The 13,722-nt window shown below is 44.7% G+C and overlaps 1 protein-coding gene across 1 annotated transcript; it reads right to left on the bottom strand.

Annotated features, from left to right (window-relative positions):
• Positions 1–4,203: 4,203 nt before the first annotated feature.
• Positions 4,204–4,785, bottom strand: LOC136653107 (olfactory receptor 5V1-like). The gene has a single exon (XM_066630030.1). The coding sequence runs from the start codon at positions 4,783–4,785 to the stop codon at positions 4,204–4,206; it is 582 nt and encodes a 193-aa protein (XP_066486127.1).
• Between the last annotated feature and the right edge of the window lie 8,937 nt (positions 4,786–13,722).

Here is a 13,722-nt window from a genome sequence, read left to right as displayed (position 1 = left end):
TAACGAACCATGACAGTGGTTTGCTAGGATATGGTTGCAAATGTTTTCCCCAATAAAATAAATCAGTGAATATCTGTATATACTATGTGTACAGTATATGTACTATAAATATACATATCCATGTGTGCTATTATATAATAAGGCAGTGGTTCTCAAACTTTTGGGGAGTTTTACTCTCAAGGTAGGTCTTTGCGGGGACAGAGACAAGGATCCCCAGGATTGCATTGCTAACAGGGGTGAAAGGGGGGTGCTTTTACTTACTGCAGGCTGCTGCAGGAGTTGCATGGAGGCTCACGCAGTCCTCTGCAGGGCTCCTTGAGGCTTAGAACGTTGAAAAGAAGAGATCGTAAAGCACTTCCTAGTCCTCTAGTTGCGGAATCCTATTTTTAGGATCTCAAATCCCCAAGCTAGCCTCAGAGGAACTGTCACACAGAAATTTATTTCAAGAGTGATTTAAAAAAATGCAGTCAGAATCTATTTATTACCTGTCACATGCACTGTATTTAAGGGTGGTCATCATCATCTGAGAACCTTCAGCTTTCTCCATCTTCATCTGCTATCAAACTGTGAGTAAGACACTCCTACCTTTTAAGTGTTTTTTACTAAGCTCAAGCAACTGTCCCTAGAGCTGACAGAAACAAAGGGCATGGTGTAAAGAACTCACTTGGGTTGATAGAACAGTCCTTTGGGTGAGAGGACAATTGAAAGAAGAATTTAAATTGCAGCCATGGCTTTGGAAGTGAATGAGACTTTCAGAGTGCTGGGTTTGTCAGTAATTGCAACAAGGGACTATTGTGAATGGAGAAGAGATTGCCTTGGTGTCCACCAACCAACCTCACCAACCTGCATCCCCCAGGTACATGTTGTTAGAACTGTCACACTGAGGGATGTATGAGCATCTCACCCAGGCCCATAGCCAGGATTCTAGAGGTGGGGGGGGTGACTATTTTTTCAAGGGGGGCAATGATGTCAGGTATCTATACTGGTGGGCAAAATGAAAGGATAAGTCTGGAGAAACATCAAATACCTGAGAAACTCCCCCAAATTTCATGAAGAGAAAATAAAGTGGGCTTTTTTGAAAGATGCATTCATTATCTGTAAAGCAATGTAGCAATAATTTGCATAGAATAAATGCATCTCTGCATGCCATGTAAAATGTATTGCCTACATAGAAATAACATGCAACATATCCTTTCATTTACACACCAGTGCAATACACAGACCTGCAACCTTACAAAAGTAAAACATATCACTGTGATGCAGGTAGTATTTACTTGTATTGAAATGCCTATTTAACACCTATATAGCGCCTATCTAGCACCTATATAATGCCTATATAGTACCTATGCAATACCTATCTAGCACCTATATAGCTCCTAACACCTATATAACACCTATCTAGCACCTATATAGCACCTATCTAGCAACTAACTCCTATCTAACACCTATCTAACACCTATGTAGCACCTATCTAGCACCTATGTAGCACCTATGTAGCACCTATCTAACACCTATATAGTGCCTATATAGCACCTATCTAACACCTATCTAGCGCCTATCTAGCACCTATATAGTGTCTCTCTAGTGCCTATTTAACACCTATGTAGCACCTATATAGCACCTATCTAACAACTATGTAACAACTATATAGCGTCTATGTAACACCTATATAATGCCTATGTAGCACCTATAGAGCACCTATCTAATATCTATCTAGTGCCTATCTAGTACCTATGTAACACCTATATACCGCCTCTCTAGTGCCTATTTAACACCTATATAGCACCTATCTAACACCTGTGTAGCGCCTATCTAGCACTTATATATGGCCTGTCTAGTGCCTATTTAACGCTTATTTAACACCTATCTAGCGCCTATCTAGCACCTGTATCACCTATATAGCACCTAACACCTATATAGCGCCTATGTAGCACCTATCTAACACCTATATAGCGCCTATATAGTGCCTATGTAGCACCTATCTAACACCTATATAGCGCCTATGTAGCACCTGTATAGTGCCTGTGTAGTGCCTATCTAACACCTGTATAACAAGTGCCCATTGCTCCCTGGTGGCTTTTGGCTGGGAGAGTGCCTACTCAGTGGATGCTAAAGCAGGGGTTTCTTGGTTGTCTTCAAGGACAGCAAGGGAGGGAAGAAGAGAAAAAAAGACTGGAAAGGAAGAGAATTTGATTACTAGTCCGGTTGGCATGGTTGTTCTAGGATATTGGGGTGCTTAATACAACACCAGCAGGCTTCCTAAAACACAAGCATGGGTCATGGCAAGCTCAATGCAAAGCAAACAGAGATCAGTTACAGAGTAAACAATGAGTCTGTGACTCAGCTTTCTATAGACTAAATTCCCATAGGAAAATATAGGGGCTTTGTAGGATGAACTCATCACGGATCGTTCTTTTGTGCCTTCATGTCTGTTTAGTGATCATCCCCCCCAGTGCAGATGGGGCCTCTGCTTGTTTTACGTACTCCTGAGGGTGAGGCAACAGGGGCCAGCACCTCCATTCAGTTTGGCCATGGAGTGGTAAGGATAACTAGAATTAGGGACCCTTATTTTTTGTTACTAATGAAGTTGCTTACAAGTCAAGAAGCTCCCAGGATGTGGCTTTTGTTTACAGGTTCAAGTGTGCTGTAAGATGCAACCATTCATGGAATGTTCCAAGAAACAAAAGCAAAGGTAAATCTTCTTTCAAACCAGCCAGCTAGAATGAGGGAGGGGAAGTGATTGCTCTGAGCAACCGAACAGTGTACTTCCTTGAGGCCTGCGGAATCTGAGGCCTCTGGCCACTGGCCCAAACTGATTATCACTGGGTAGGTCTTTTGGTAGGCACATTCCATTGCATCCATGTGCAGTTAAGCATGCCCGTTCAAATAATAGTGTGTCAATAGTTGTGCTTCAAATAAAAGTGTGTCAGCCAACAATCCAGAGGAAGGGAAAGTAATCATTTGCTTGGTTTTGTGTCAGAGCTTGAGATGCGGAGTGGAATGTCACAAAAAAAATAGTCTATTTGGTTGGAATGACAGAAGTCCAGGGCAAAAACCAAGGCTGCGTTAAATGGAGTTGAATATTCCAGTAATCCAGCAGTGTTGGCAGCCTGCTGCCACTACTGGCTACGAGTGGGACAGCAGGTAAACTGGCACGGGTGCTGATTAGTGGATGGAATGGGAGAGGGAGGGGGGAAAAAAGGGAGCATCTGGGTGAGGAGTGCGTGGGCAGGAGGTGGAACAGAGGACAGTGCGTGTGGGTACTGGTGGCAGAAACATGCTTCGGTAACATAATCCATTCCTTCATTGCTCTCTCTCCTCTTTGAACCTGTACGAGCAAAATGGCTGGTGTGGATCTGAGAAGAACCATTTGGGTAGCAAACGATTGCCCTATGCTAAGGGAACAAATGTTCCCTCACTTGGAGGAGACCTCCTTGTCTGCCCAGCCCCTCACAGGATGCAGCTTTTGCTCTATTAGTGTGGCTGCATCATTACTGGAGGGAAGGGCTAGTTAGGATAGGGCCTTGGGTCTTTCAGAGTTATAAACAAATGCATCTGGAGAATACCACGTATGTATGAAATGAAATGAAAAGGGGTTCCAGAAAATCTTTGAAATGGTGGAAGAGGTGGAACAGACCTCAATGAATGTGAGTTTCATTTCTTGATTTCTGGAGGCACCAGTTCACCAAAATAAATGAACACCATTCAGTATGAAAGGAATGTGAACAAATTCATAGACAACAAATTGTGATGCTGAGAGAAATATTGGCGGACTTGTCTAACCTTTTCAGTTTCAGGCCTTTTCAATCTCAGGCCAAAGGAAAACAAAACTCATATTGGCTATTTCTTTAGGCTTCTTTACTCCCCTTTAGTCATAGGTCATTATGACTTAACTGTTATTTCAGCAATTGGTACATACATGGCTAGATAACTTCTGCTTGTGTCAGAAACAGCAGGAGGCTAATGTGGTCGAACAAAAAACATAGAAACTTTCCAGCACTGGCATAGCTGTGCCAATGGGATGTATGGGGCATCCTGCAGTTGGGTGGCACTCACAGAGCCTTCCTCAAAGTAAGGGAATATTTGTTCCCTTACCTTGAAGCTGCATTGCCCTTATGTCAATGCTGGAAAGTGAGTTAGGATTGCGCCCTTAAAAACACACTTTCTGGTGGATATCATCTTCCTGAGATGTTGATGCTAAACCTACAACATGTTCTTCCCAAGTGCTCTCCAAAGTGCCCCCTGCACTTCCTTGTTCCTAAAGCAATAGATCAGGGGGTTTAACAGTGGAGTAATGATAGCATAAAACACAGAAACCAGGCGATCTTCATCCAAGGAATGATTGGAGGAGGGTCGCAGGTAGGTGTAGATGATGGTGCCATAGAAGATGCTCACCACAGTGAGGTGAGAAATACAAGTGGAGAATGTCTTTATCCTACCACTGGCTCTGCGGATCTTGAGCACAGAAGAGACAATGAGGATGTAGGAAAGAAGGATCAGGGAGAAAGGCACAATCATAAGAAATGCAGAGACGGTGAAGATCATCAACTGGACAAGAACTACATCAGAGCAAGAGAGATGCAGAATAGGAGGAATGTCACAGAAGAAATGGTCAATTTCATTGGAGTGACAGAAAGTTAGGGAAAAGACCAGTGATGTGTTGATAACAGAATTGAAGTTGCCAATGATCCAGCAAGCTACAAGCAGACTCCAACATATGGGCTGGCTCATGATCAGTGTATACTGGAGAGGATGACAGATAGCAGCATAACGGTCATATGCCATCACTGAGAGGAGCACACACTCTGTACTTCCTAAAGTGGCAAAGAAATACATTTGTAGTGCACATCCTATGAAGGAGATGGACTTGTCCCCCCACAAGAGGTCCCACAATACCTTTGGGAGTGTGGTGGATGTGGAACAGATCTCAATGAAAGAGAGATTGCCCAAGAGAAAGTACATGGGAGCTTTGAGGTGTTGGTCAACTCTGATCAATATAATGATGACTAGATTCCCTGCCAAAGTCAACAGGTAGATTAACAGGCCTATAGCAAAGAGAAGCCTCTTGTTCTTTGGGTCAACAGATAATCCCAAAAGGACGAATCCTGTGATACCAGTTTGGTTTTGTCTTCGTATAGGATTTGTGGAGTCCATCTTCAATTAGAGTTCTTTGGTAGGATAGGACATAGCTGTTTGTACTGCGAATGCTGGCTATTTCACAAAGCAAAAATAAAATGTAAAAGGCAGGCAGCTATTGAGTTTGCAGGCAGTCCATTTATATAGTACACCTTCAAAATCCGTGGCACTTTACACTCAGGAAACCGAATCGTATGGGCTAGATCATTACAAGAAGAAATACAATCATGCAATCTACAGCTTTCTGGGGGGGGGAATAACTGTTCTCTTATCTCCATGTCACTCCATGTCATAAAATAGTCACTGTCGTCTTATCTCCATGCCTATACACAGATCGATGCAAGAGTTGGTTGGATTCAGAGTTCACTGGTCCCTTCCCATATCCTTTCAAGCTTTTCTTCAATAGCATAAAGTTGCAAGTGGGTCAGTTTAGTGAAAATGAAAGCTGAAAGTTTTGAGAGAGTGACTGAAAGCTGAAATCAAACTAGAAATGGGAAATCCTATTGACAGGATCTCAGATCCTCAAACCATCCATGGACGATCTTTTGCGCCCAGAAACTTATGTCAGCAGTTATGTCGACTTAAGTCAGACAGAACCTTCAGCTTTCTCCAGCTTCATTTACCACTGAACTCTGAATAAGTCATTTTTAAAGTTTATTAAGATCAGATAATTGTCCCCAGGGATGACAGAGATAATAGGCATGGTATAAAGAACTCACTTGGGTTGACAGAATAGCCCTTCGTGTGGGAGAAAAATTTAAGATATAAATAAAGCATACCCTTGACTTTAGATGTTAATGAGGCTTCAGAGAGCTGAGTGTGTCATAATTGTGGCAAGGGACTATTGAGAATAGAGAAGAGCTGCACATTATCTTTATAATGTGGCAACCACCAGCCATCCACATCAAACATGTTTATAATACCATCACATGGAGGAATTGGATGAGCATCCCATCCCAAAGGGTTGGAGGAATCCCAACTGAACACAGGCACATTCACGTACACATTCGGTGTGCTTGATTAACAACTCAATCCTAACTAACCCCCCCCCAATGCAGTGCTGTTCCTCTTCACTGCTACTGAGAAGGTATCGGTTTTAAACTGAAGACAGTATGAAAGCATGGTGAAATGGCTCTATGGATGGTTAGGTGGAGGGACTTCAACTGCCATATTCAGGGATTTGCTCCACCATTCCCTGTCAGTTCTTCAGGTCTGAGTTATTGAGAGTCCAGTCCTAGCCCCACCACACTACAGCATCCCTCCACCGAACCATCCATAAAGCTGTTCACCATGCTTTCATAATGTCTTCTGTTTAAAATTGATACCTTCTCAGTAGCAGTGAAGAGGAACAGCAATACACATATTTAACGTACCAGGGATGTTGCCCAGTATAGCAGGACTCTGATCCTGAACTGGGGCATTTAGCAGCATTTGATTAGCCACTTAGTTGATGTGTGTGGTGTGAATTTTGGTAAAAATCTGCGAAACTTATGAGGCCTTTGTATATCCTATTTTTAGAGTACAGGTGTGCATCGTTTAATGATGGGGATGTGGTCCCGCACACACTTCGTTAAGTGACACCGTTGTTAAACGACATCATCTTTTCAAAGCCTCTGGAGCATGTGGCCTCTGCAGGGCTCAGAAAAGCATTTGGAGGCAAGGGGAGCACAGCTCCTCTCAGCTTCGGAGGTTTTGGGGGTGTGACAAGGATCAGCGACGGACCGTCATGCATGCAGTTCGTCGCTGATTGGAATGTTGTTAAGCAACATTCACCTGTAGCTAAACAAAAGAACACCTGTGAGATGGGTTCCTAGGAAATTGATCTTGACCAATTAACTCTTTATCACTTGGCCTTTTTTCACATTTATAATCACTTGATCTGATTATCACTTGCAGAGATCTAACATGGGCAGAGCCAGAGGGGCACCTGTCCTGGGCACTAAGCTGGGGGGGCGCATGACTGCCCCAGGTGCCACCCTGTTTACAGAGGAGGCAGCTTCACAAACCCTGTTCCTTCTCCTGTAGAGGCTCCCTTCACAGGAGAAGGAATGGGGCCATTAAACCACAGCAGTAAGCATTCCACCCTTTGGGGAGAACCCAGAAGTGACATCACAATGTTACATGACATCATGCTTGCTGGAAAAATAAAAGTTTCCTTTTGATGATGGGGAGGAAGCAGAGTAGAGCAAGCGGCGGAACCCCCCTTTTGGGTATCACCCCAGGGAACCTCCCTCACCCAGCTGACTGCTAATCAATAAAAAAGACAAAGTAGCGGAGGTTTGTTATATCTGTATTAAAAAGAAGTTGTACACTCACGGTTCCATTGAATGCATATTTACAGCATTTGATTAGGATCAGAGGTTCAGCTAACACTTAGGGATGGCAAGGGATGGCACTTGCTAACACTTAGGGATTGCAAAGGAGATGAGAAAGAAAAGCTGGGGACGGTAAATATGAGATCAATTCCAAAAGTCATGGACTAGTAAACTTCTTCCGTACTAGCTGGGCTCTAGTGTTCAGCTCAGGCCTCAGAATAATAATGTAGAACTTTGGAAGAAAGATGCAACTCAACAACCCACCACTGGAGGTCAAGATGCAGAAGACCTCCACAGCCACCATGTATTTCCCCCTGGTGCTCAGGTAGCTGGGGACAAAAGATACCCAAACACTGCAGAACACCAACATGCTGAAAGTGATCAGTTTGGCTTCATTAAAAGTATCAGGCAGCTTCCTGGTCAAGAAAGCCACAATGAAGCTGATCAAGGCCAAGCATCCCATGTAGCCCAGGACAATGTAGAACATGAAAACTGACCCTTCATTGCATTGTATAATGATTTGGTCAATGTGGGAGTGCATGTCAAACTCTGGGAAGGGGGGAGATGTTGCCAGCCAAACCACACAGAGGCCAGCTTGAATGAGAGAACACAGAATGATGACTGAGACTGCCAGCCTCTTCCCCACCCATTTCCTCATGCTGTTTCCTGGCTTGGTGGCCATGAAGGCCAAAATGACAGTGATAGTTTTGGCCAACACACAAGACACAGCAACAGTGAAGACGATGCCAAATACTGTCTGGCGGAGAAGGCAAGTCATCTTCCCTGGCCAACCAAGGAATAGGAAGGAACACAGAAAGCAGAGCAGCAGAGAAGAGAGAAGAGTGCAGGTGATGCCCCAGTTGTTGGCCTTGACAATGGGAGTATTCCGGTGTTGAATGAAACTCCACATCACCAGAACTGTCAGCAGGGCAAGGAAAAGAGCAAAGGAAGACAAAAGTATTCCCAAGATCTCATTGAAGGATAGAAAGATTAAGACTTTGGGGATGCACTGATCCTTGCGACTGTTTGGGTACTGATTTTCTGGGCATTTGTCACACTGTTCTGCATCTGAAAGAAATAAGCCAATCTCCATAATTTCAGCATATCTATATTAGCCCATTCAACTTGATGGGATCAGCATCTTGTAACTAGCATGAAATCAGGTATTATAGAGATTTCAAGAAGCTCACTGAAAAAAGTGATAGCAAGTTTTGCTTTTGAAACAGGAAGTCATTGAACTGAATTAATTCAATTTGACTCTTTCAAAATCCATCAGGAATGTTCAGTGGCTATAATTAGACCAACATCAGAACGTTTCACTTGGGGATATATGATCCAGGCTTTGCAGAGTATTACAGCGCAATCCTCAGCTCCCAGGGCGCTTGACTTCAGCGGCAGCAAAGATCCTGTGTGCCCATGGTAGCCGGGGGCGGCACCTCGGAAGAAGGGGACTTTTGTCCCCTTCCCCAGGAAATGGAGATAGCCCAGGAATGGGGTTACTTGATTCACTGCCGAGTGAGGTAAAGGTGTTTGTGTCGGGCAGTTAGCCCCACACGAACACTCAGGATCCACCAGTCTGCTCCAACTGTCCCACCTCCCTCCCTCCCCGTTCCCTCCCCGTCACACCTCTGCCTCCCTCTCTGTGCCTCCCACCTCCCCGTCACGCCTGCTCCCTGCCTTCTCTCCATCCTCCGTCACTCCCCCCTCCCCGGATCGCCTCCTCCCCGCATCCCCCCATGCCTCCGCTTAACTTATTGCGGCTCTGTGCTCCATGTGACCGCCATGCAGCGGAGCGCAGGTGCCCGTCTGATGCTAACCCACCACCAGGAGGTGCTGGGCTACCACTGGCGCTTGCCCAGCAGTAAGCCTCACAAACGTGTCTTATAGCACATTTGTGACATTGTATGCCAGTGGTGAGCCGGTGCGCTGAACCCAGGATTGGGCTCTTACACTTCAGACTCTTTTTTTTATTTTTTGAAGCATGAAAAAAGAGTTAGTGACAGAAGCCACAGGATTTTTCTGACCCACCAAGTTTTCTTCCAGGGAGTAAAGTTCCCCTTTTGTTGGTGAGTGGATCTCACAAAGTGTTCTGCTTTTTAAGAAAAATATTGGTATGCTGGACAGAGGCTCTTGCCTAGTGTAAAAGGAAATTTGGCAATGTCCTAACAGAGGATTGATCTGTTTTTGAGTGAAGTCAAGCAAGAAAGCCCTTCTCCACATGAATTAAGGTGATTAAAATATTTATAAATTGATCGGTGCTATTGAAAGAAATGTGGTGTTTGGATCATTTGATGACAAATGTTAGTCTGTTGAATGTATCTGTTAAGCAAGCTTTGCAGTTTTGGCTGTCCTATTAAAATGAAAACCACACTTTTAATAATAATAATAATAATAATAATAAACAGGTATTTATATACCGCCTTTCTTGGTCTTTATTCAAGACTTTATTCAAGGCGGTTTACATAGGCAGGCTTTTTAAATCCCCGTAGGGATTTTTACAATTGAAAGAAGGTTCTATCTTTCAAGAACCACAACAGTCCAGGTGTTTCAATCTGATCTGGTTTCACATTCTGGCCTCCTTCTCCCACGCTCAGAGCAGATGGAATCGCTCGGCTTCAGCTTGTCAGCTGCTTCAAGGTCGCACGGTGCTGGTGGCCTCGAACTGGCGACCTTGTGGATGTTATCTTCAGGCAGTCGGAGGCTCTACCCTCTAGACCAGACCTCCTTCCCCATTTTTTCAATGGGGAATATCTCAGAATGAATGAATTAGGCAGCAATCCTATATGTACTTAGTTGGGAGCAAGTCTCATTGAACTCAGTTTACATCCCAATCCTACCCAAAGTGCTGCTGTGCGATCCAGTGGGGTTGGTGCAGCCTCCGCTGTATCCAGGGCTGGAATGGAGGCAGCTGGAGATCTCCTTGAGGTAAGGGAGAATTTGTCCCCTAACTCATAAGAACATAAGAACAGCCCCACTGGATCAGGCCATAGGCCCATCTAGTCCAGCTTCTGGTAGCTCACAGCAGCCCACCAAATGCCCCAGGGAGCACACCAGATAACAAGAGACCTGCATCCTGGTGCCCTCCCTTGCATCTGACATAGTCCATTTCTAAAATCAGGAGGTTGCACATACACATCATGGCTTGTAACCCATAATGGATTTTTCCTCCAGAAACTTGTCCAATCCCTTTTTAAAGGCCTCCAGGCAAGATCCCATCACCACATCCTGTGGCAAGGAGTTCCACAGGCCAACCACACGCTGAGAGAAGAAACCTTTTATTTTTCGGTCCTAACTCTTCCAACACTCATTTTTAGTGGATGTCCCCTGGTTCTGATGTTATGTGAGAGTGTAAAGGGCATCTCTCTATCCACTTTAACCTTCCCATGCTTAATTTTATATGTCTCAGTCATGTCCTCCCTCAGGCGGATACTCCTTACAAATCCCCTGCAAACTCTATCGGTCTACTTGGAACTGTGCAAGCTTATTCATAGGTGCAGAACCAAGTAGGATTTTTAGGCCTGGGAGGGGGTGAGGATGCAGAGGGGCCCTGCTCTGCCATCCCTGACTCCTCCCAGGCCTGAACAAACATTTTTTTCATCCCCATGTAGAAATAATGATAAAAATGATAATAGCAATAATAATCAGTAAGTAGCTTTGCAGTCTTTCACTCACCCATCTGCACTGAAATCCTATCTTCAGAGCACTGGACACAATCATAGCAACAAATCTGCTGCCCCTGGCGAACATGCCTATTCTGGCCAGGATGGCACTTCTCAACACATCTGGACTGGGGCAGCATCTAAGAATGATCACAGGGAATGGGTGTGTGTGTAGGTATCAACTGGATGGTACAGATTGCTATGATGTTCATTTTTCTCCATTTAACGACATACCTAGTCCTCTGTTTACATCCATGTGCCCTCAAAGTAACCAGCTATTTTATACCTTTCTCTCATCAACTCTACAATGAGACCACCACTGGGTCTCTTTGGACCTGCACCAGCTCTTCAGCTGGCACAAGTCAGAGGAGACAAAGGGCGCCTGTTGGTTGTCTCCAGAAGGGATAGCTTCCGGCACAAGTCACTTGTGCCACGTTCCACACCCTCCTTCCTCTGAACCCCGATCTTCCCAAATCTGCCCCAAACCTCCCACCTCTGGCCTCATTCTGCCCACACTGCTGATTTACCAAGGACCTTCAGAGGATCTTCTCTTTGCAATAATGGTGAGAGGGTACCCTTGCCATCTGGAGTGGTAGCCTGGAAGCAAGCAGCTATGAGCACTTCCCAAACAGCTCTTACAATGCTGTAACCATATTCCACCACCAGGACACTAGTCCTGGAGGCACACTGGTATGTTAAGATTGGGCTATTAGAGTACCATCCTGTTCATGTCTACTCAAAAGTCATTTCCACGGAATTAAATGGAACTCACTCCATTTTTTCATAGAATTACAGCCTCAGCCTCCCCTGCAGTCTCCCAATTCTTGATTCAGAAAGCAGTATCATCCTCCCCACCTGCTTGAACCTGGGATTCCACAGGATGGCACTTCCATTCAAGGTGAATTCTCTGCCTGCAGGAGCCTGGGGGTCCATCCTGCCAACACTGATGCTCTTGAAGGAGCGATTGGGGAATGTGACTGTGTTGATGATATCCAATGAACTTGCCAGATCTCCCTGCTGGTCAAGAGAAATTTCTTCCCCAGCACTGTTGTTGAAATGGACATTTCTCAGGAAAGAAATGATCTGGGTCAGAAGATGAGAGGTAGAAAGTCAGATATATAAAACAACAGATTGTGTGTGTGTATGTGTGTGTGTGTGCACACGCATGTTGGCACACATGCCAACCAGACAAAAGCAGGTGAAATCAAGTCATATGAACCTTGTTAGCTGCTTGTCAGTTGACTTTGCGGAGAGTCACTCCCGCTGCTACTTTGGGAAATGTATCTCACGCACCTGCTCAGAACAGGAATTATTGCTCTCTTAGTTTCGTGAGATGGTATCTAGTGGTGAGCATTTCATCATGAACGAAGTTCAGTGTTTTATATTGAAGCAAAGTTGGGAGGGTTTTCTGTTTTTGGGAGAGCATAAAACAGAACTTTGCTTCCAAGAAGGAATTGCAGAATTGAGCAATTGTAGTTGTCTGTTCCCATCAGTTCAGCTTCCTACTTTTTTGTTGACTCGTCATTGATGAAACAGCCTGGGAGGTGTGGTGCATGGGGACCTTTCACCCTTCAAGGAAGGCCTTTGTTCAAGGTCTTTGTTGCTGTGCCTGGTCTTTGTTCAATATGAGCTGGCCTTTCCACAGCTCACTGACAACGGCCATTTTAGAGACATTGCCGCAAACAGCTCTATATGTGACAATGTGAGGATGCTCTATATGTGTCTATATGTAAGGATGCAGTTCAGGGGATCAAAGCCAGGGATGGGTCAGGATTTGACAGCTACTGCTGCTGCTGAACCTACCCACTTCCCAGTCCCAACCTGCCATACTCCCTGCACCATTGCCACCCCGTGCTGCCTACCCCATCTGGCCCTCTCCTCCTCATCTCCCTCCAACCACCCACATGCGATTACTAGAACCAGCAGGTTTCCATTGCCTGTGTCATGCGGACCTGGCTGTTCACCACTTCTGGCAGTGACCGCGCCACGAGATCTGGCAAGTCACCTTTGGAAAAAGCCAGAAAGCACTTGGCATCATCAGGATCGGGCTGTTAACTTCAGATCACGTGATGCCACAGTGTGTAAATATAGGCGCGTTCTGAACAACTTGTAACTTACAAAGCTCAACACAACCCATTAGTGAGAAATGCTCAGAAGCAAGGAGCAGGCCAGAGGATTTGTGCAGAGATCATTACACACTTGGGAATAAAACCCATTGAATAGAGAGGAATTTATTCCATCCTTACTAACTGGTATAAGAGGCACCTTTTAAAATGTGTCCTCATGTTTAGCAGATGGCAAGTAACTGTCCTTCATCACCCCAGCATGGCATCTTTTCAGTGGCTGTTGCTGGTGCTTTCTCCATGTTTTTTTTTCTTTCTTTCCAGATTGTGAGCCCTTTGGGGGATGGGGAACCATTCTTTAATTTAGCTGTGTGAGCTGTTTTGTGAATTACTTTTTGCTTTTTAAAAAAGGATATAAATATTCTTAATAATGATGATACTTCTGAATAAAGATGCTCTGGATTGCACTATTGCACTGTTGGTTTATCATCAGCTAATGTAGAAATTCATTTATGACTACAAGTACTTTCCACTGCCTTCTGCACATGA

This window comes from Tiliqua scincoides, chromosome 5, assembly GCF_035046505.1.
Source record: "Tiliqua scincoides isolate rTilSci1 chromosome 5, rTilSci1.hap2, whole genome shotgun sequence".
NCBI classification, from domain to species: Eukaryota; Metazoa; Chordata; class Lepidosauria; order Squamata; family Scincidae; genus Tiliqua; species Tiliqua scincoides.
Note: the sequence above shows the minus strand (reverse complement) of the source record. Positions and strands in the feature narration are given on the sequence as shown.